The sequence below is a fragment of the Bos indicus x Bos taurus genome, chromosome 6, assembly GCF_003369695.1.
Source record: "Bos indicus x Bos taurus breed Angus x Brahman F1 hybrid chromosome 6, Bos_hybrid_MaternalHap_v2.0, whole genome shotgun sequence".
Classification (NCBI taxonomy): domain Eukaryota; kingdom Metazoa; phylum Chordata; class Mammalia; order Artiodactyla; family Bovidae; genus Bos; species Bos indicus x Bos taurus.
The window spans coordinates 6,422,614-6,447,147 of record NC_040081.1 but is presented as its reverse complement, the minus strand read 5'-3'; the positions used below and the strand labels follow the sequence as shown (position 1 = coordinate 6,447,147).

The 24,534-nt window shown below is 38.6% G+C and overlaps 1 protein-coding gene and 1 long non-coding RNA gene across 6 annotated transcripts in view; one reads left to right on the top strand and one right to left on the bottom strand.

The window, feature by feature from the left end:
* LOC113893995 overlaps nucleotides 1–24,534 on the bottom strand; it is a 371,757-nt gene that overhangs the window by 292,822 nt on the left and 54,401 nt on the right. The gene's annotated exons all lie outside the window — the stretch shown is intronic.
* The window catches only part of MYOZ2 (myozenin 2), a 38,507-nt gene continuing 29,388 nt past the window's right edge, over nucleotides 15,416–24,534 (top strand). Inside the window, exons 1-2 of one of the 2 annotated variants that reach the window (XM_027543727.1) lie at nucleotides 15,416–15,595; nucleotides 16,118–16,208. In XM_027543727.1, coding sequence (XP_027399528.1) covers nucleotides 16,133–16,208 — 76 coding nt within the window. In that variant the 5' untranslated portion in view covers nucleotides 15,416–15,595; nucleotides 16,118–16,132. The remainder of the gene's footprint in view (nucleotides 15,596–16,117; nucleotides 16,209–24,534) is intronic. The other variant, XM_027543728.1, reaches the window with a different exon arrangement.

The window sequence follows — 24,534 nt, the reverse complement described above, 5'->3', positions numbered from 1 at the left end:
TGAAACAGCTCAGTTGGAATTCCATCACCTCCACTAACTTTGTTGGTAGTGATGCTTTCTAAGACCCACTTGATTTGGCATTACAGGATATCTGGCTCTAGGTGAGTGAGTACACCATCATGGTTACCTGGGTCATTAAGATCCTTTTTGTATAGTTCTTATGTGTATTCTTGCTACCTCTTCTTAATAATTCTGCTCCTGTTAGGTCCATAGCATTTGTCTTTTATTTTGCCCATCTTTGCATGAAATGTTCCCTTCGTATCTCTAATTTTCTTGAAGAGATCTCTAGTCTTTCCTATTCTATAGTTTTCCTGTTTCTTTGCACTGATCACTGAGGAAGGCTTTCTTATCTCTCCTTGCTATTCTTTGGAACTCTGCATTCAGATGGATAGACCTTTTTTTCTCCTTTGCCTTTCACTTATTTTCTCAGCTATTTGTGAGGCCTCCTCAGAGAACCATTTAAATTTTTTGCATTTCTTTTTCTTGGGAATGGTTTGGATCACTGTCTCCTATACAACGTAGGATCCTCTGTCCATAGTTCTTCAGGCACTCTGTCTATCAGATCTAATCCTTTGAATCTATTTCTCACTCCCACTGTATAATCCTAAGGGATTTGATTTAGATCATACCTGAATGGCCTAGTGGTTTTCCCTACTTTCTTCAATTTACGTCTGAATTTGGCAATAAGGAGTTCATGATCTGAGCCACAGTCAGCTCCTGGTCCTATTTTTGCTGACTGTTACAGAACTTCTCCATCTTTGACTGCAAAGAATATAATCAATCTGATTTCTGTACTGACCATCTGGTGATGTCCATGTGTAGATTTGTCTCTTGTATTGTTGTAAGAGGGTGTTTGCTATGACACTGTGTTCTCTTGGCAAAATTCTGTTAACCTTTGCCTTGCTTCATTTTGAGCAAGAAATGAGTGAGTATAAGCAAAAAAGAGAAGAGGATCAAAGATGGGGCCCTGTAGCATTTTAACATTAAAACTTGGGTTATTGAATAGGAACCAGCAAAGAGGATCTCATCTGGTCTCAAGGCCTTAAATATATAAGCACTGACAATATCATATGTGCCAGGGGCTTCTCTGGTGGCTCAGAGGGTAAAGTGTCTGCCTGCAATGCAGGAGACCCAGGTTTGATCCCTGGGTCAGGAAGATCCACTGGAGAAGGAAATGGCAACCCACTCCAGTACTCTTGCCTGGAAAATCCCATGGATGGAGAAGCCTGATAGGCTAGAGTTCATGGTGTCGCAATGAGTCAGACATGACTGACCAACTTCACCTTCACTGATATCGTATGTCATATTTGTATGACAATAACTATCATATAAGCACTAACAGTTCTCAAATTCATCTTTCTACCCCAGATTTTCTCCTGGGATGTCTAACAGACATCTCAAAGCTAACACTTTCAAATTTGAGCTTTTGATATTCTCCTCCAAATCCAATCTTCTCAGTCTTTCAAATCTCAGGGGATGGAAACTCTATTCTTCCCATTGCCTAGGTGCCCAAAGTTGGGAGTCATTTCTAGTTTTCATATCTTATATCCAATTCACCTGCAAATTCTGTTGGTTCCACTTTCAAGATATATCCAGAAACAGACCACTTTCCACAAGCTCTACTGCTCACCACCCTGGACCAAGTCCCCACCATCTCTTGCCTAGACTATTGCATTAGCTTTCCTGAGAGGTCTGTCCTTGCTCCTCTATACACTATTCTCCATAGAGCAGTCAGAGAGGGCATGGTAGAACTACAGTCATAACTCTGGGTAAGACCCTCTAATAGCTTCCCATCCTAGAGGAAAACTAAAGTCCTAAGTTGAGGTTTACATGATCTCTGACCATCTCCTAACTTCTCCCTCCCTTACTTTGTTCTAGTCACACTAGGCTATGTACGTTTCTCAAATATACTAGACATATTACCACCTCAGGGCCGATGTACTTGTTCCTTCTTGCTAGGATGTTCTTCTCCTAATATATTCTTCTGGCTTCCTCCTCCATCTCCTTCAGATCTTTAGCTGAATGTCATCTTTTCAATGAGGTCTTCCTCAGTCATTCTACCTAGAACCACAATCCCTACTCCCAACAATGCTGTTTCCCCAACTTTATTGTTTCCCTTATCTAACATATAGTTTATTTCACTTGTTTATCTTGCTCCATGCCGATTTCTCCCACTAGAAAGTAAGCTCCATGATGGTGAGGATTTAAAAGTTTTTATTTCCTACTCAGTACCTAGAGGAGAAGGCAATGGCACCCCGCTCCAGTACTCTTGCCTGGCAAATCCCACGGATGGAGGAGCCTGGTAGGCTGCAGTCCATGGGGTCCCTAGGAATCAGACACGACTGAGCGACTTCACTTTCACGCATTGGAGAAGGAAATGGAAACCCACTCCAGTGTTCTTGCCTGGAGAATCCCAGGGACAGGAGATCCTGGTGGGCTGCCGTCTCTGGGGTCGCACAGAGTCGGACACGACTGAAGCGACTTAGCAGCAGCAGCAGCAGTACCTAGAATAGTAACTAATATATGATAGCTGGTCAGTAAATACTTGTTGAATTAATAAACTAGGAAGGAAGAGAGGAGGAAAACCAGGATTATAAAGTTTGCTGGAACGAGAAAAGAAAACTTTTCAAGAGAAAAAGGTAACACTGATGCATTGTTTACTTGAGACGCATGTTTTTATTTGAGATGTCTTGAAGTCATGTTAGTATGACATGCACACCATTTTGGCATCGAGAGTTTTGAATCAAAATAAGGGAGTGACGGTTCGCTGACCAATACCACTTCTTGACCCACTGCTGCATATCATGGAATCAGGGGATAAGACTGGAGAACAGACGGTTTAGCTGATGGTGGTTAAAGGACCTAATACACATTACATTCCTGTTATGTGCTAATCATTATGCTATGTTATCCAACAAATATTTACCACATGCTTACCATATGCCAGGAGTATTTTAAGTACCAAAGTGACTCAATTCCATGATACATCAGGAAATAAAACATTAGAACTTTGTTAGATCAAAGAGAATGAATATAATAATAGATGTATTGCACATATCAACATAACACAACATAAGCCCAGAAGAGCAAATAACCCAAGAGCAAACATAAACTCTGCTTAGGAAGGTCAGAGGAGGTTTCAAGGAGGTAGAGCTGTTTGTAGAAGGAGACCACAGAAAAATCAGTGGAGACTAACCAAGTAAGGGAACTCAACAGGTAGAGGGAAAAACTATTGTTTGTAAAACTTTCAAGTTTCAAACAATGAACATCGGTAGAGGCCTAAGAGCCTACCAACCCCAAGCCCAAACAAGAGCCTACAAACCCCAAGCTTTAATACAATCTTGTCAGTCATATAAAATTGGAAACAGGAGAGAAGAACAAGAAGCCTGGGACTGGAGTTGATTTCAAATTCTGTTGCTTGCTTGGAATAGACAGCAAAGAATGAAACAATACTTAGTTGGATATCCTCTCAAAACATTTTGACTACAGCACCACTCAACCTAACCAGATGTGTGCCTTGGGAGTCAAAAATCAGGTTATTGCCTCCTCTGTTTCTTTGGGTAAGAGGGATGGGGTTGAGGTAGACTTCCATTTCCCACGGTAAAGCGTCTATCTACAATGCGGGCGGGTTCGATCCTTGGGTTGGGAAGATCCCTTAGAGAAGGAAATGGCAATCCACTCCAGGACTATTGCCTGGAAAATCCCATGGACAGAGGAGACTGGTAGGCTACAGCCCATGGGGTCACAAAGAGTCGGACATGACTGAGCGACTTCACTTTCTGTTGCTTGCTTGGAATAGACAGCAAAGAATGAAACGATACTTAGTTGGATATCCTCTCAAAACATTTTGACTACAGCACCACTCAACCTAACCAGATGTGTGCCTTGGGAGTCAAAAATCAGGTTATTGTCTCCTCTGTTTCTTTTGGTAAGAGGGATGGGGTTGAAGTAGACTTCCATTTCCCTAACCTAAACATGACTTAAGAGCTTGATTAGATTATAAAAGGGAAAAGGAAGAAAAGAAGATTCTGGATGATTTCTGGTTTGGTCTACTGTGTAGAGAGCGATGAGTATATTGTCTGAGTTTGAAGATTTAGGACAAGGAGATTATATAAGAGGAAGATAAGCCCAGTTTGGGGGATGTTAATTCTGAGATGTTTGTGTAGCATTAAAATGAGGTTTCTAGTTGCAACTTGGAATACAGTTAAGAGGCCAGGAGATAGGTTAGTATCTGCCATCTAGGAGATCACTCACCTCAAAAGTAATTTCAATCAAGTGATGGGGCACAGCCTAAGACTAATGAAATTGGGAAGTTGGCAAGTCTGGACCTGTTCAGCACCTGGTCCCTGGAAAACTTACCCCAATGATGACATGTTACAAGGCCTTCTGATGGTACCATTTGGCCCAGATGCCAAACCTCCATGCACAGACTTCTTCTCTCCTACTGGGATTTCTCCCCAGTGGTCAACCATCCTAGACTTAACATGTATAGTTAAGTGAACCACCCCAAATATCAAATTATCAGAGTTTTTACTGTTTACACATCATAACTTGTTTCACTTATCTCCAAACAGGTTCAAGTTTTCTCTTTCAAAACACACAAGCACACACACAAATTGCTTTTCTATTAGCTACTGAACACTCTCTCCTCTTTAGGTCACAGCCAGGTCTTTTAAATAGTTTCCATTTGCAGTTTACACTTCCAATCCACTCTTTTTTTTGCCTTAAATCCTTTCTATTTGGGTTCTGTTACAACCACATTAAAAAATGTCTCTAAATTCTGCCAATGACCTACTTCTTGCTAAATCCAATGACCTTTTCTCATATGTCATCCTTTATAATCTCTGTGTAGAATTTGACAGTGCCTTAAATTTCTCTTTTCTCTTGAACTTTGCTCTCCTGGGTTTTTTTTCTCCCCAATTTCTTTAACTTTTTCTGATTCATCCTTTCATTTACTCACTCATTCAACAAATACTAGACACTGAGTTTTTTAACTCTTAAAATGTGTCATAATATGTGAGATAAAGTAGATGGGTTTGGATTCAAGTAAACTCATGGGAACATAGAATAAGAATAAGGAGAGTTAGTCATACAATTCAGATTTTGTTCAATGACATTAGGTTCTCATGAGCTGGTAAATCACTCCCACATAGGCTATACATACTTATACTTATCAAATACACCAGACCCTTCACTGCTCTTTTCTATTTTATTTCTTAGCATTCCCTCTTCTGATCTACACATGCTTTATTAATTATATTTATTTATTATATTAATCCAACAGCTCATTCATCTTCATATCTTTCTCAGTTAAGGAACTTTTCTACTTTTTCTATGTGACCTTCAAAATGTGATTTAACCTCCCTCTGTCTTATCTGCAAATAAGTATTAAGCTGCTATTTTTTAAGGTGACTTAACATATTTTGATTGTCATCCTTTTACATGTTTATGCTAAAGTCAAACTTTTTGATGATAATAATAATGGCTAACATTTATCACACATTTAATATGAGCCAGGCATTGTGACAAGTACTGTGTCATGCAACAACCTTATGATGTTGATATTATGATTGTCCTTATTTTATAATGTTACTGAGACTCTAGCATATGATACATGGCTGTGAAGTCTAGATTCTATCACTAAAATCCTTGTCTATACATTCTTTTTAAAAACTTAATGTTTTCTTTAATTAACTCTTATTTAATTAGGTCATGCTAAATTTGTATATAAAAGCAGAGATGATTCTTGCATGTGAGAAAACTGTCAAAGAAAATGCTTCTGTAGATGATAGGAAAAATACAGGTTGGCTACAACTGTGAAAGGAAATAGGACAAAGTTCTAGATAAATGCTGGGATTATGCAAGCAAAGGAAAAAAATGATTTGCAGGTTTTGTTTGGCAACTTCTGTCTTAATATTCCTGTATATGAAACTTTCTTTCTTTCCAAGTTCCCAACCCTATTACATTAGCTTCTGATCTTGACAAGCTTGGCCACTGAGCTCTGTTTACCTCTCCTGTTCTCCCCAGTTTACCTTAAGGCTTAATTTAAGAGCCTAGAAGGAAATGCTTAAATAAAACAACAACAACAACAAAATTGCAGAGGAAGACAGGTAAAACACTTGAGCTTGCCTGTAAATGGATTATTTTGATAGAATTGGATTTGATCCTTATTTTGGCAGTGACGTGTGTGGTACACTGGCCAGGAAAGGAAGGAGAGGTCTGCATAGAAAATGGCACATTTCCATTGTTTATGTTCAGCATTTTAATAACATTAGTATTTGCACAGCTGAAGGAAAGGAAGGCACCCTGAGGATAGACACCATGAGGAACTCTAGAAGTTTGCTAACCAGAAAACCATGAGCTGGGAAAGAGCCATAAATGTTAATAAGCAAAAAGTACCTCAGCCAAGATAAACCTAGTATTGGGATACTAAATTCCAAAAGGAATCAATAAGGAGCACAATGAAATGATTATTTTGACAATTCTTAACTCTATTTTTTTACTTTTATCATGAAGGTATCAATACAGAGATATTCAGAGACAGGAAGTTGGAGGTTTCTCCACAATATAGTGAAAACACAAAAGGCTTTAAATGAGAGAGAAACACCTTTTAATTTCATCTTTGTAACTTATGATACATGGGGGACTTTACTTAATCTCTCAGAACCTCAATTTCCTCATCTGCAAAACAAACGAAATACCTAGCAAATATTAACTAAAACAGAAGTTGTAACAGTTCCTTTTTCTATTAGTTGGTGCCCTTAGGCCTCTATTTGTCTTGCAATATTTCATTTTAGCTAATAGGAAAATCACCACAGCTTTGCTTATAACTATTCTGCCCTTGCTTTGGGCCAGTAGGGAGATCAATTATAAGCTGGATCTTATTCATTATAGGAAAATAGAAACCATGGAATGCATGGCAAGCCAATTAGCTATCAAGGAGAATGCACAGGGCTTTTGGGCTTCCCTGGTAGATCAGCTGATAAAGAATCTACCTGCAATATGGGAGACCTGGGTTCAATCCCTGGGTTGGGAAGATCCCCTGGAGAAGGGAAAGGCTATCCACTACAAAATTCTGGCCTGGAGGATTCCCTGGACTGTATACTGTATAGTCCATGGGGTCGCAAAGAGTCAGACACGACTGAGCAACGTGGGCTTCCCCAGTAGCTCAGCTGGTACAAAATCCACCTGCAGTGCAGGAGACTCTGGTTTGATTCCTGGATGTGGGAGATCCGCTGGAGAAGGGATAGGCTACCCACTCTAGTATTCTTGGGCTTCCCTGGTGGCTCAGCTGGTAAAGAATCCGCCTGCAATGGGGGAGACCTGGGTTCAATCCCTGGGTTCTGAAGATGCCCTGGAGAAGGGAAAGGGAGAAGTCCATGGACTGTATAGACCACTCCTACGCTGCATTTCACAATCAGTCTACTGCTGGGCCTGTGGAGTGCTCCCCTCTTCATCAGTGAATGGCTTCCCATGGTGGGCATCTCCACTTCAAGGAAAGGACTTTCTCCAAGTCTGTGAATACCTTCGACAACAATCATATGTGATGCCTCTTCTTAATCTGATGGTATCTAACAATCCTAAGGGTCGGACACGACTGAGCGTCTTCACTTTCACTTTCATGCATTGGAGAAGGCAATGGCAACCCACGCCAGTATTCCTGCCTGGAGAATCCCAGGGACGGGGGAGCCTGGTGGGCTGCCGTCTATGGGGTCGCACAGAGTCGGACACAACTGAAGTGACTTAGCAGCAACAACAATCCTAAAAAGGCCTTGTGCAACACTTTGTACCCTAACTGTGGACATAATGTGACTTTTAACTTCACTGATTCTGTTTTTGCTGTTTGCTCCCCGCATCTGTGACTGTGTGACTGGATTTGTTTCCAGCTACATTAAGGCTTTTACGTTACAAATGGTTGCTCAAACTCCTGCCACTGTGGCAGCTTCCTCCAACTACTACTTGGGGCCCCTGGATCAAAGACCCTCAATATGAGGGTTAGGAGAATATGTTGCTTCACCAATTTAGGGATGACTCCCCTTTCCCTGCTGCTGCTGCTGCTGCTGCTGCTGCTGCTGCTGCTAAGTCGCTTCAGTCGTGTTCAACTCTGTGCGGCCCCATAGACAGCAGCCCACCAGGCTCCCCCATCCCTGGGATTCTACAGGCAAGAACACTGGAGTGGGTTGCCGTTTCCTTCTCCACCCCTTTCCCAAGGCGACATAATTCTCCTAAAAGAAAAGAAGGGAATGAGAGGGTAACAGATAGGAAGGCTAGGGGTCTGCAAATGGAGGAAATAGGCTGCAAGTGTCAGACATTTTTTATCTCTCTGTCAAGCAGCAGGGGGAACAAGCTACAAGTGTCAGATGGCTTCCCTGATAGCTCAGTTGGTAAAGGATCCACCTGGAATGCAGGAGACCCCGGTTCAATTCCTGGGTCGGGAAGACTCCTTGGAGAAGGGAAAGGCTACCCATTCCAGTATTCTGGCCTGAGAACTCCATGGACTGTATAGACCATGGGGTCGTGAAGAGTCGGATATGACAGAGACTTTCACTTCACTTCACAGGGATTTTTGCAGAAACCAAAGCCGACTTCCATAGACAGGCTTATAAGCTGTGAGTTTTTACACATTTTTTTTTTTTTTAATCCTTTCAAAAAGATTCTTTCCTCCCAGGGTTACCACCATGTCTGAGACCCTGAAGGCTGGTAAAGAACCGATCATCCTCTTAGCTATGTTGTTCAACACTAGCCTGGGGGCTACCCTCTTTGGGTTCTGTGTGCATTAATCCAGAACTGAGCCTCAGTAATGGTAATGTGCTCTCTGCCCACCTAGCAGACAGTCAGCCCTCAGATCCTGGGCTCCCTCCTCCTCCCCTGGATCCTGCCCTAATCTCCAACTGTCCACAGCCACCTAATACAGACCGAAAATGGGACAAGGAGTAACACAGAATTAAAAAAAAAAAAAAAAAAAGTGCTCAGTCAGAGGAAGATGAATGTAGACCTTGTTTGCCACTCTAAAAGGGCTCATGTTTACCACTGGCTGAATAAGGTTGTCTTTCATGGGTCCTCATGGTGTAGATTTTTGCTGGGTGGTATATAGGCAGTAAAATTCATCTTATTTTTTAAGATTAACAATCTTTTTTTGTCTTTTAGCAAGTGCTAAAAGAGTTGGAAATGCAACTGTGACAAGCCCAGAAATGGAAAGAATTTGGTTATAGGGGTGTTGAAAAGCTCCGTCAAGAACTTCTTCCTTAACTAGCCTCCTAAGGCACCAAATTTTACCATTAGAATCCAATTGTTTTGCCTACAATAAAAGAGTCTACCATTATCTTTAGCACCAATTAGATTAAAATATTTAGGCCTTGAGGGGACAATAAAGTACTACTCTATTTAAATTGGGATTAGGGAGACACTTCAAGGACAGGGATGATGAGTAGGGCCAGTGTAGGTGCTGAGATCGGGGGGGAGGGGGGTGGGGGGGTAGGAGAGACTCTTTCCCAGTGTACAGTATGCGTAGGTGTGGTGGGGAGAGCCAGGGAGGCAGACATTCCTGGGTCCAGAGGGGAGGCGGTGGGGCCTGCAGACAAAGAAAGATGGCAATATGACAAACTTGAGGGAAGTGTAATCTAGAGCTAGAACTCTGTGTTGATGAAACAGAATTATATTAACTGTGACTTGATTTAAAATTCAAATGCACTGGCTTTCAGAATGGACCATCTAAAAATGCAGTATAATAACCATTAAAGGTCTTTTTAAAATTTAGCTGTTGTGTCATAAAGCAATCGGATAGTATAACCGTCTTAAAGCTATAATACCAGTGACTAATTCTTCTTTTCAGAACAAATAATAACTTAAAAACCAGACAGCTATCAGAGATATGTATAAATGACTTTAAAATATAAGGCGAAACAATTTTAGGTGTCACTGAGAAATAAACAAAAACAAGTTATATTCTTCAAAGCTTTTAATATCTTTTAAAATAAACTCTTTTCATTTTGGAAACCAAAATCAACATAGTAATTATTGTCTTTTGAGGACACTATTTCAACCTTTAAACTGTATATAACACAAAATTGGGAACATAAAAGGTGACGAAGTAGGAAAATCATCTTTCTAAATATATTTTAATTTTTTTACTGAATAATGCAGTTGACTGTTCTAAGGTTTTAAATCCTTTCATATTGCAGGAATAAAATAGTAAAAGGAAAAATTAACACTCAACTTTTATTAAGTATCAAGAATTTCTAAAATTGTTACATGTAAAATGCCCATGGTTCTATGTGGTAGATATTGTAACCTCCATTTTACAGATGAAAAAACACAGCTTGAGAGACTTGATGAATATCACACCACTGTAAATGCTAAAGCCAGGAATATACAAGCAGTTGAGAGATCTTGAGAGGAAATTTAAATTCAATGACTTGATTAACTGTTTCTCACTGGTATTTAATTAATAACTTCAATGCAATCATTTACTTAGAAGCAATTGCAATAGGTTAACTTAAACCTTCTCTTGTGTTGTTGGAAGAGGGTGTTTGCTATGACCAGTGCCTTCTCTTGGCAAAACTCTATTAGTCTTTGCCTTGCTTCATTCCGTATTCCAAAGCCAAATTTGCCTGTTACTCCAGGTGTTTCTTGACTTCCTACTTTTGCATTCCAGTCCCCTATAATGAAAAGGACATCTTGTTTGGGTGTTAGTTCTAAACGGTCTTGTAGGTCTTCATAGAAAGGTTCAACTTCAGCTTCTTTAGCATTACTGGTTGGGGCATAGACTTGGATCACTGTGATATTGAATGGTTTGCCTTGGAAATGAACAGAGATCATTCTGTCATTTTAGAGACAGCACCCAAGTACTGCATTTCGGACTCTTTTGTTGACCATGATGGCTACTCCATTGCTTCTAAGGGATTCTTGCCCACAGTAGTAGATATAATGGTCATCTGAGTTAAATTCACCCATTCCAGTCCATTTTAGTTTGCTGATTCCTAGAATGTCGACGTTCTCTCTTGCCATCTCCTGTTTGACTACTTCCAAGTTACCTTGACTCATGGACCAACATTCCAGGTTCCTATGCAATATTGCTCTTTACAGCTCAGACCTTGCTTCTATCACCAGTCACATCCACAACTAGGTACTGTTTTTCCTTTGGCTCCATCCCTTCATTCTTTATGGAGTTATTTCTCCAGTGATTTCCAGTAGCATATTGGGCACCTAGTGACCTGGGGAGTTCCTCCTTCAGTATCCTATCATTTTGCCTTTTCATACTGCTCATGGGGTTCTCAAGGCAAGAATACTGAAGTGGTTTGCCATCCCCTTCTCCAGTGGACCACATTCTGTCAGACCTCTCCACCATGACCGGCCCGTCTTGGGTGGCCCCACATGGCATGGCTTAGTTTCATTGAGTTAGACAAGGCTGTGGTCCGACTCTACATATGGACATCACCAGATGGTCAACACCAAAATCAGATTGATTACATTCTTTGCAGCCAAAGATGGAGAAGCTCTATACACCCAGCAAAAACAAGACCAGGAGCTGACTGTGGCTGAGGTCATGAACTCCTTATTGACAAATTCAGACTTAAATTGAAGAAAGTAGGGAAAACCACTAGACCATTCAGGTATGACCTAAATCAAATCCCTTATGATTATACAGTGGAAGTGAGAAATAGATTTAAGGGACTAGATCTGATACATAGAGTACCTAATGAACTATGGACTGAAGTTCATGACATTGTACAGGAGACAGGGATCAAGACCATCCCCATGGAAAAGAAATGCAAAAAAGCCAAGTGGCTGTCTGGGGAGGCCTTACAAATATCTGTGAAAAGAAGAGAAACGAAAAGCAAAGGAGAAAAGGAAAGATATAAGCATCTGAATGCAGAGTTCCAAAGAATAGCAAGGAGAAATAAGAAAGCCTTCCTCAGTGATCAATGCAAAGAAATAGACAAAAATAACAGAATGGGAAAGACTGGAAATCTCTTCAAGAAAACTAGAGATACCAAGGGAACATTTCATGCAATGATGGGCTCGATAAAGGACAGAAATGGTATGGACCTAACAGAAGCAGAAGATATTAAGAAAAGGTGGCAAGAATACACAGAAGAACTGTACAAAAAGGATCTTCATGACCAAGATAATCACAATGGTGTGATCACTCACCTAGAGCCAGACATCCTGGAATGTGAAGTCAAGTGGGCCTGAGAAAGCATCACTATGAACAAAGCTAGTGGAAGTGATGGAATTCCAGTTGAGCTATTTCAAATCCTGAAAGATGATGCTGTGAAAGTGCTACACTCAATATGCCAGCACACATGGAAAACTCAGCAGGGGCCACAGGACTGGAAAAGGTCAGTTCTCATTCCAATCCCAAAGAAAGGCAATGCCAAAGAATGCTCAAACTACTGCACTCATCTCACATGCTAGTAAAGTAATGTTCAAAATTCTCCAAGCCAGGCTTCAGCAGTACATGAACCGTGAACTTCCAGATGTTCAAGCTGGTTTTAGGAAAGGCAGAGGAATCAGAGATCAAATTGCCAACATCCACTGGATCATGGAAAAAGGAACAGAGTTCCAGAACAACATCTATTTGTGCTTTATTGACTATGCCAAAGCCTTTGACTGTGTGGATCACAATAAACTGTGGAAAATTCTAAGAGATGGGAATATCAGACCACCTGACCCGCCTGTTGAGAAACCTATATGCAGGTCAGGAAGCAATAGTTAGAACTGGACATGGAACAACAGACTGGTTCCAAATAGGAAAAGGAGTATGTCAAGGCTGTATATTGTCACCCTGCTTATTTAACTTCTATACAGAGTACATCATGAGAAATGCTGGGCTGGAAGAAGCACAAGCTGGAATCAAGATTGCTGGGAGAAATATCCATAATCTCAGATATGCAGATGACACCACCCTTATGGCAGAAATTGAAGGGGAACTAAAAAGCCTCTTGATGAAATTGAAAGAGGAGAGCGAAAAAGTTGGCTTAAAGCTCAACATTCAGAAAACGAAGATCATGGCATCTGGTCCCATCACTTCATGGGAAATAGATGTGGAAACAGTGTCAGACTATCTTTGTGAGCTCCAAAATCACTGCAGATGGTGACTGCTGCCATGAAATTAAAAGACGCTTACTCCTTGGAAGGAAAGTTACTACCAGCCTAGATAGCATATTCAAAAGCAGAGACATTACTTTGCCAACAAAGGTCCATCTACTCAAGGCTATGGTTTTTCTCGTGGTCATGTATGGATGTGAAAGTTGGGCTGTGAAGAAGATGAGCACCAAAGAATTGATGCTTTTGCACTGTGGTGTTGGAGAAGACTCTTGAGAGTCCCTTGGATTGCAAGGAGATCCAACCAGTCCATTCTGAAGGAGATCAGTCCTAGGTATTCTTTGCAAGGACTGATGCTAAAGCTGAAACTCCTATAGTTTGGCCACCTCATGTGAAGAGTTGACTCATTGGAAAAGACTCTGGTTCTGGGAGGGATTAGGGGCAGGAGAAGAAGGGGACGAAAGAGGATGAGATGGCTGGATGGCATCACCGACTCGATGGACATGAGTTTGAGTGAACTCTGGGAGTTGGTGATGGACAGGGAGGACTGGCGTGCTGCGATTCATGGGGTTGCAAAGAGTCAGCCACGACTGAGCGACTGAACTGAACTGAATTGAAACCTGCCATTTACTGCCTTGAACTGTCAAGCCTATGATCAGCCACCTATTTCAGCTGCATACAAAACAAACCTCTCCCTTGAGTAGCCACCATCATCTTATAATCAAGTGACTGTTTTTTACAATTCTATTTCCCCAAGTGTTTGACATAACAGGAAAAGAATTCCAAACTAATGCCAAACCTTAAATGCATTCTACAATTAATCTCCAAACCACTCATTTATTCATTCATTAAATTAATATTGAATGTCCACCAATATATTAGACACAATTCTTGCTGCTGAAGATTTAAAATCTAAGTCCTTATGAAGTTCATATTTTAATAGGAAGAAGAGATACCAGATAGAGACAGATTGATAGAAGGATGATAGGTAGATGGATTGATAGAGATAAAATAATGTGGATATATCCTTGTGGCAAAAACTGAGAGTTGTCACCCAATAATCATCATCGTCTTTGTCAGTAAGTTAAACTCTGAATTTAACTGGGTCCATGGCCACCCAGAATAAAATTCACATTTCCCAACCTCTCTTGAGCGTGTATGGTTATGTGACTAAGTCCTGTCAGAGGGATGTAAACAAAAGAGATCTGAGCCATATCAGGCTATGTTTGAAAGATATCATTACTTTTCATTTTTCCCATTGGCTGAAATAAGAGCATGCTGATTAGAGGTGAAGCAGTAATTTAGGCCCAAGGGTCTTCATTTTGGGGACAAGGGAGCAAGAAGTTAGAGGTGACTGAGCCCCTGATAATTATGTCAATCACATCAACCCTAGATTATTTATCTCTGGGAAAAGTTCATGTGTGAGAAAAACAAAATTTTCCATCTTTTTGAATTTTCTGTTTTTAGGGTTCTCTGTCACATGCATTAGAATTTAATCTAAACTAATACAAAAATATTTTAAAGATAAAGCAGAGTAAGAGACAAGAGTGTGGCTCTGTGTAGCATTTTAGACTGAGGGTGATTAAAGGGTGACTGAGGAAGGACTTTGAGGAATCAATAGTTGGGAGGAGTTCTGAATGCAAGAGTAAGCCAAGTGGTAGCAGGAGAGAGTATTCCAGGAAGAGGGACATAGTGAAAGAAAAAGGATACAGGAGGAACATGCTTCTGTGTTCAAAGATCAGCAAGGTGGCCAATTTGGCCTACCTTCTCAACTTCTTATCTTGATTCTCAAACAGGAATACTTGACTCCAGACCTTGAGGAGATCAGGCAACTTTGCAGGCATTGTTCTCTACAGGGTCTGTTCAAGAAGACTCACGACTCAGCTATGAGTCTAAACTTTTACTCAGATTCGAGGCTTAACTTTTAATGCCCATTACAAAAAGCTTCTCCACTTCACCCAACTATCACCCATTTTTCTGAAGTTAGCATAGGTTCTCACTCTTGCTTAAGGGATGGCATTATTTAAGGGATAGCTCTGCCCCATATTGCTTTCTTTCTTCTTGAAACTCCTCAGACACTGTCAGTGCTTTCACTTTAATTGTTAATAATCCATCATTCTGTTCTTATTCAAGTATGTATCTTTAGCCACCTCGATTAAGATGAAATGTAAGACTTATATCTTCAAAAGTTTAAAAAAATCTCTTTGGGCTACTAGCTCTTCAAACAGAAGGTGCTCCATAGAAACCTTCTGTATGTTCATTCAACTGTCTCACAAGATAGAAACACAATGGAGAGAACCTAATCTCTCTTGGTTCCTCCCTTTCGCCAGGAAGATATGAGTAGCTAAAGTATTTGGTGCTATATATAGTCAGTTGATGTCAGCTGGATGCCAGTCTCTTCAGAAAGGCTCATTCTCCAGTTTGAGTCAGAACTAGGGACCATGCCGTTCCAGGCTCAAGGATAAAAACCATCGGGCCCAAGTGGCATCCATAGTCCATCTCCAGTCTTTCCTCCACAAATTGGGATTCCTCCTTCCTGAAAAGCAAGGTGAGTATATTGTTTCCTAAAATGTTGTATTAGTCAATTGTCCAAGGAAGTTCAGAGCTGTGACTCATTAGTGGGCTTTCTTTGCTTTAAAGGACAGCTGTTGATGCCAATACTAAAATGCTACCACCAAAGAGTTCTGATTTAATCTGGTGTCCTCTCTTCATTCTTAGAGTTTGTTGGAACTGAAGGCCAGTAAGGAAGCAATGACAGGTTAAAATAAACTGTGAAAGTGAGAAAGGAAGGGGAAAGGAAGCCAGCTCTTTCATTGCTTCTCATTGCCCAATAATGATTGTACTAGTATCCAGATAAGATGGCCTGAAACTCTGAGAATCAGCCTCTGTTCACTGTGATATTGCCTGTCAATGAATAGCATACTCTGTCACCAAACAAGGAATGGTATTAAAGCCTTTCAGAGAAAAGCAATAATAAAAAACAAAGACGGTCTCCTTCAAAAGGATGATTATAAAATATTGCAAATGACTTCTTCACATTGCCTCAATAATGTTTCTTTATTTTTAACAGGGAACAAAAAAAATCATGCTATCACATAATACCATGGTGAAGCAGAGGAAACAGCAAGCATCAGCCATCATGAAGGAAATCCATGGAAATGGTATCAATGACAATTCTTAGTAGCATTAACACAGCTCAGCACTAATGTAGACCCTTCCTGATGTTATTTAATATTCTATAGTTTACTTTCTTTAAATTCTTGCTATTCTGTCATAACAAACCTGGAGCTCTAGGGGGTGTGGAAAAGCCTATGGTAACTAATCCTTTTGTAGTCATCCTTTCTCATTTGAAAGCTATTTTCAGATGAACAACTGTTCTAAAGGAATGAAGCAATCTGACAGCTGATGTACATTCTGCTTGGCTTGCCTTTCACACTTCACATTATAAGTTAATATCACCACTCTCATATCATTTATTTTTTTTTCCTGTTTTTTTCAGACAGGTCTCATGAAATCTTGTGTTCGTTGTTCATCCCACAAGATCTATATTGATTTCTTTTACCATAAATTATAGAAATTATTCAAAATCTGTTCTACTATCCCTTTAGGAAAAAAAATGTTGTTAAATTAGAATTCATATTAACCATGAACTTCTTTAACACTGAAATAAGTCTTCATATTTAGTAACTGATTTACTAAGATATTTTGTGTGGAAATCTACTATTTATAATTTCTAGGAAAATAGAGATTTCCTATAGTCTCAAAACATACAACTCAAAAAAATTTTTAATGTAAGATGCAAGATGATACATCACTCTTTTAAGTTCTAGTAAAAATTCTAGAAACTAGTACTTTATATATTGCATTTTGATTGTTGTAATGGAAATTCAACTTTGACTAAAAGAATAAAAGAAACTGAGCAAAGGATAGTGTCAATTTTAAAAGCAAATAAGTAGAATATCTAGATTCCTTTAAGGGCTGATTTGAGCCATTCCAGAATGTGTTTGTGGGGCTTTCAGGGCATCGCCTTACCTCCCTTCTATTGACAAGGAATATGACCTTTTACCTGAACAATACTGAAACCTAGAGAAATGAGATCTGGTGAAGGCAGCTGAGAGCAGGATAAGGGCAGCATTTTCTTCTCTCTTTTAAACTTGTATTGGAGTACAGTTGACTTACAATGCTGTGTTACTTTCAGGTGTACACAGAGTAGCATTTTCATACTTCACCTTCCATAATGTGGGCTGAATAGAACCAATCAGAGATTGTGTTAGATGCTTCCCCCATAATGTAGTCATATTTAAGGATTCTGTTATTAAGTTTTGTTTTCATTGTCTGTAATATAAAATCACCATACTGGATTCAACTTAGTCCTGTGTTTTACTATCATTTTGAGTTAGCTTGGAATAAAGTGAAGATAATTCTGAATCAGACCCCAGAACTAAATTTGTACCAATGTAAGGTTCCAAAATTCATGCTTCTTTTCATTTTTTTATGCTTCTTTGTATCTCCTGCTTCATGTAGTTTACTTGAAATTGTTTTAACAGCTTCCCTGATCAGTAAGGCAAAAATCAGATAATCAACTGAGTTTGTGACTAAACTTACCTTCAAACTAGGCTTGGGATAAATTATCATTTTCTAATTATGTCATAATCATAAATCAGTCCATCATTTTAATTTATTCCCAGTTTAAATCATGTTTTGAATTCTACTCTATTACTGATATAGACCTATAAAGAGTATCTTTTTATTTTTTTGTAACATAACTTTTAAAATGAAATATAAAGAAAAAACACAATTATATCTCAAGGGATAAAAAAATTCTCAAAACTACTCTCTTACCACCAACAGGTCCTGGCCATGTAAAGTCTGCTAAAGCCTCCCTCCCAAATCACGGGTAGATTTCCAGTCCCTTAAGTAGAGTCACATGCTTTGCCTTAGTTTGGAGGTCAAGTACTACAGATAACACACGGATAATCGCAGACTCTTTCTTAACTCATCTCAACCAAAATAGCTGTAGTACCTTAGGAAGTAATTTAAATAATCTCCCTCTTTTATTTCCTCTGACATATTACACGGAACTTTACTATTTGTATATGTCATATTGTTTAGAGATGTGGAGTTAGAGGGGCATCATTTTTCCTAAGGAGGCAGAAATGAGACATGGACTGCAAAGAAAACTTTTTTAGGAACAATCCTCCAAATTTTCAAACACTTAACACCAGTAAAAACCTGGACAATGTATGATGAAGCATACCACAGTCTTGATCTTAATTCTAAGACTAAATAAGTAAAATTTAGACTGAATTGTCCTTTATAAAAATGATCAGAGAAGTTCTTCTCCCAGTCTACATTCTTCTTCCATTCCCTCCTCCCTTGTGCATCAAGATTTTTTTTTTTTTTTGCAGTATTATAATTCATTTATTTTTTATATTACTTTTCAAAAACATATAGCCTGGAGGAGAATGAAATGTGACAATGAGATGGTTAAATGAGTTGCTTTCTAAACCTGAACTAGAAGTTCAGTCCGGTTCTTGTTGTGGGGAGAGAGAGACTATAGTTAGTGAGCCTTGAGATCCGCCAATAGAAAAATATAAGAATCAAAAGAAGAGTTTTTCATCACAGCACTCACTTAATCTGAAGGAGAAATAACCTCAAAGAATCACTGAAAAATCCTATCCATACAGACTAGAGTACATTGAACTGGACTGAGTAAAAATGAAGATGACCCCACCTCTAACAAACCCCAAACTTCACTCATTATGGAGCCATCATGATTTGGTGTCAAATTATGTACCAGAAGCAAATATACTACAGTCTCAAACGTAATTAATAGAAAGTATCCCCTAATACTAAGGCAGACCGTCCTCATCATCACATCCAGATGATCATCATCATGGTCATCACCATCAGCATCAGAAGTGTTAGAGCGGATGGTAGTAACTGTTTTGTGCTACAGCTGTGATACAAAACCTATAAGTATTAAACAGAAATATCAGAGCCATGCTGTTACCATCTAACAAGTGCTATTCTAACAGACAAAAACACAGAAATATTTTGCCATTATTGGGGCATGAGTTAGTTATAGAGGCAAGAAAAGACGGCTTATAATGGTGGGTAATGCCCACCAGTCCTGTGCTATTTACTCCTAAAGCTGTACCCATTCTCCAGTGGTGATCATGTTTCTCTCTCAGGAACTCATCTGAGACCCAGAAAGGGTAGAGCATGGGATAAATGAATAGGAAGCAATAAGTCGATAGAGAAAGAGAAGGGGGGATGAAAATGGAAGGAGAGGCACATTAGAACAACTGGCATCTGTCAGAAATGGTGGTGAAAAGGAATAGGAATTTAAATTATGTAAGAACTGGGAGTATGCTGGCCCCTGATTTTAAGCACAAATACACTTAAGAAGAAGAGCTTTCAGAAATAGAAAGATTACTGTTTCAGTGACCCTACAGTTTTCTCACCTGGGTTTTATGAGGGCTTTTTTGGTATGTTTTTGTTTGTTTGTTTTTTCCCTCATGACTGGTGAACAGCTGGTGAACAGTAACAGTACACAGAAGACGACTGAGCAGATTTTTTGTGTGTGATTTCAGGAAAAGAGGTTAGTCTGTGGTCTGAAAATAGGAAGCCAGGTTCTAAATGGAGTGCTGTTGTTGATATGGTACCAGGAGCCCTGGGTTCCAGACCAGACATCTAATTCCTCACCTGAAACTGAAGAGGTTGGGTTTGTTCAGACATCTACTTCTAAAATTTCATGACTCTAATGTATTGAGCTATGTGTGCTTGAGTTTCCCCACCAATAGCAAAGGCAATGATAATATTGACACAAATTGCAGGGACACTTTGAAAAACATAATCATGATGTCTTAACTTTCAGATGAAAGATTAAGGTGAGGAACCCTTTTACTTTTCCTATACAAGCATATCTCAAACTGTAATTGATCAAGTTACTGGTATAAAAATGAGGACACAAGGAAGGCCTTAAATACCACAGATCAAATGTAAAAAGTCTGGGGGAGAAAAAGAACTTACCCTAATGCTTCAATGTACAAGTCTGAGAGTTTTCTTTGGTTTAACATTTCACATTAGCTTTCTCATAACCCTGAGAAAAATAATGCTTTATTTTGAAAATCAGTGTGCAGTACTATGTTGTAAAATCGTGGATATTTCTAAATCTGCCATAGATTTCTAAACCTCTAATAAGGCCTTCCAGAAAAGTAGCAGCAGAGAACCAGGCTAAATTCCAGTTTATACCAAGTTGAAATGATAATGTTTAATTCTTGCCATAATTTCATCATCCTAATTTCTTTATTGTCTTTTTCACTCTAACATACTCTAGATGTACATCCTATAAACAGTTCTGGTTGAATTACTGGTTTGTGTAATTCAATTTGCATAGTTCAATACATTGGTAATCTCATTTTTTAAATGTTTATAGATTTACACAATTTATAAGTGGCAATACTTTTAACAGTAAAGTTTTGAAAACTTTATAGTTTAGAACTCAAATCAAGGCAAAGAGATACAAAGTAGGAAAATACGGAATCCCAGATGAGTTTCAAAATCAACTTTTCATGTAGAGAAAACTATTAGAAATTAGTAGTAAACTTTTAATCAAATGTAGACTTTTAAAGCACTATTCAAAATCAAAATCAGTCTGGACTATTAACTTTTTTATACAGCATGTATATATGCATATTTCAGTACGCAATGATGTATATTTATGGATTATTATTCAGTGCACATAGGTTAACTGTAAGCAGGCCGAAGAGTCCTGTGTAAATGCAGACATCTCTTGGATTCAAGCAGGCTTTTAACTAAATTGATAGGACCACTCTCAAGTAAATCAGTTTCAATTATCTCCCCGTCTGTGGCTTTGCCCATTCTACCAGAACTGCAGCTGCTAGTGAATCGTAGGGAAACAGTTTTAAAAGATTTTTGTCTGACTACAATTATTTGAGTATCTTTATAAACTGTGAATTGGACTCACTGATCTAACTAAATATATAACACTGGCAGGATCAAATTTTCAAAATAAAAACACAGAACTATCTGTGCATCCATAAATCCTTGCTAAGTTTCAGAATGTTAACCTATGAAATAAATGTGAAAAAAAGACTGTTTCCTTTTGGAAGAATTTAGATCCAGGGTCTGCTCATAAGACTACACATTGAAGAAAGGTTTGAAGAAGAAATAGATCACATTTTCAAAGACCACTGATACTCTCCCACCAAAATGCATTTTTTCAATTGGTTTCCAGTACTCATAGTAATGTGGCTAAAGTGGAAGGAAAGCACACTCAAAAATCAAAATTTTGAACTTTTTAATGTAAGATTTTAAATCTTAATCTAACTAGAAAAAATGCATCTGATAAAGAATATGTTACAATTATTTAGTATCTCTAGTAGATTGAAAAGTGTGGAGTTTTTTGTGGAAATTAATTTTCTTATGGTCAAGACCCTAAAGGTATATTTTAATTTTTTTTTTTTAATTCTTCCTATTTTATTTTATTTTTAAACTTTACATAATTGTATTAGTTTTGCCAAATATTTAATCCAAAATAACCACTGATCTCCTTAAAATACCAGCAAGCTATAATGGATTAAGTCCTATAAGATCTTTAAAGAATAAATGGAAAATTCTGGATCACTATGAATGACATCAACAGGAAAGTATGTCTAGCAATATTATTTTCAATAGATGATCTAATGCCACAAAGACAACCTTCTAATCCATCAGGGCAAGGATATGAACCCTGAATAAGTTATATCATTTATCAGGCATCCAGATAAAACACACCGTTAAGACCCTGCACAGAGGTTTGCAATAAAGAGAAGGGAACAGCTGAACTTGGATTCTATCTGTTCAGTTGAGAGAATTCTTCACTCTGAAAGTTTAAATAAATGAGTGTTCATACGTTAGATTTCCCAACTCATAGATGGTCTGGAACTCAAGCTCCAGTGACATTATAAACTCAACTACTGGAAAGGCAGGGGAAAAAAACCTTGGAAAATTTGGTTTATGTCTTTTATTGTTTGTTAATGCAAACATGTTGACTTAAAATGTTCCTATGTCTATTAGTATGCTAGTGAATATTTAACTGGTTTTTTAGGTGGAGAATGCCTCAGTTTGTAGAGTTTGCAAAATTCTCTTGCTATGAACAAGTTTGAGCTACCATCAAGGAGAAACTGAATACAGAGTTGGGAAGAGGTGTGTAGTAATACAATACTAAAGTATTTCTACCATACAGACATAATAGATATAAGAAAACATCAAGAGCATTGATAATAGCAAAAAGAAGAATTTAGAAAGTGATATTTCTGAGTATTTATTGCTTTCTTTTTAATATAATTTATCTAATTATTAAGTTTATATAATTTAAATAGTGGCTATGTTCATTGACTTTAACTACTAGCTCACAGAATTTCTGAAAATTTATTGACTGACTCTGTGAGCCAAGACAAGCCTGCTTCAGATACCAGGAGACTTCTCATGAAGTTATCTCATCCCAGGGATCCACAGTACCTTTAGATGGTCACTCAAGGCCAATGAACTCCTTGTCTGTTACTTACAGAGTAAGAGAGATAATTTAGGCTTAAAGAAAGTAAAAGTAAGTATGAAGAATAAGAAAAGAGAGTTGAGAGTTGGTCAGTTATGTGTGCCTTCTTCTCCTCTTTTCTTTTTGTCCCTTATTTCTCTATTGTGGTATAAATTTACTGTAATAATGGATTGCACCAGCTGATTATTGAGGGTAGGTAAGTTCCTCATGGCTCTTGCTATACATCTATTCCTTGCAGCAGCTTGAGTGATGTTTATTGTGTTTTGCTAAAAAGGAGTGAATGTTTCTTATGAGTCCAAACAAGTCTGGCCAGAGGTATAGTTTATACCTGTTCTTTTTTCCCTTTCTTCTTCGAGACTCCCACTGATGGGCTTCTTGGCTATTCTTTACTCTTTCTTGTGATTCCAATATTAATAAACTTTTTGGACCTATATCAGTGAGATAAAGATCTGAAGAGAATGACCATATCAGTTAGCATGCTTTTTAAGTTGAAAATAGCAGAAAATCAGAAACCAACTAGATTGAAAAATAAAGGGAATTTACTACCTAATATAACTGAAAGTTCAGAGGTGATTCAATAAATCTTCATCTGGCACCTCAAGTATGTTATTAAGGACCAGTTTCTTTCTCTGCCTCTGCTCTGATTTCCTTGGGGTAAGCTTCACCTCATGTCTGACTCTATCATTTTATCAAGTACATATCAACAGTTTGCGGGACAATATGCATCCATGCTTATATGTAGCAGGAAAAGAAAGTATCTTTGGCATAGTGTACACAAAGAAAAGTCCTGGTATTTTCTCTCACTGGCCTAGGTCATCACACACCTGTTCCTGTATCAATCACAAAGGTAATAATTCCTGTCAAATATACCTCAGAGGGCTATTGTAAATCAGAGGGATAGGGTTCACTTAGGTCATGTGGTTATTTCAGAAACATTGGTGTAATCAGCTAATATTGGCAGTCATTAGGAAGAGGAAGGAGAAGGCAATGGCACCCCACTCCAGTACTCTTGCCTGGAAAATCCCATGGATGGAGGAGCCTGGTAGGCTGCAGTCCATGGGGTCGATAAGAGTTGGACACGACTGAGTGACTTCCCTTTCACTTTTCACTTTCATGCATTGGAGAAGGAAATGGCAACCCACTCCAGTGTTCTTGCCTGGAGCATCCCAGGGACGGGGGAGCCTGGTGGGCTGCTGTCTATGGGGTCGCACAGAGTCAGACACGACTGAAGCAACTTAGCAGCAGCAGCAGCAGGAAGAGGAAAATGAGAGAAAAGTTTTCTCAAATCCTTGTCTTGGAGTCCCCAAATTAAACTTATGCCATAGCTTGAAATTTAGAACTTTTAGTAAATAATAATACGCTATTTCCTTTTTCTAGACTCTTTATTTTCATTTAACTGTTTATAATGACTCAAACTGGTAAAGAAGAGAAAGAGAAAAGCTGCATCCTTGTTTTGGTTTCCTTATGGAAAAACTTTATAGCATTAATTATAAGGAGAAAGATTCCATTACAGTTAAGTCCCCTACATATGAACTGTCAGGTGGCAGTCTTTCAAAGATGCCTGTATGCCAGCTCTTGTACTGTACTACTGTACTTTCAAGATACTGTAAGATTATAAATGTTTTTTGGTGAGTGTGTTTTTTATGTATTATTTGGGTGACACTATTACAGTATTGTGCTATATGGCTGATTGTGTTAGTTGGGTACCTAGGCTAACTTCGCTGGACTTTACGAATGCACTCTTTGAACGAACTCTTTCACATATAGGGGACATACTATACTATAAAGACTGTCATCTTTGCATTTTCTAGTGGTTGCCTGGTATGGGGCATTTTTTAGTTCTTGAAAATGTCCCGGTTGAAAGGTTTTTCAGGAAAAATCTAAATTTCTTTAAAAACATTACTTGTAATATATAATTGTTAAAC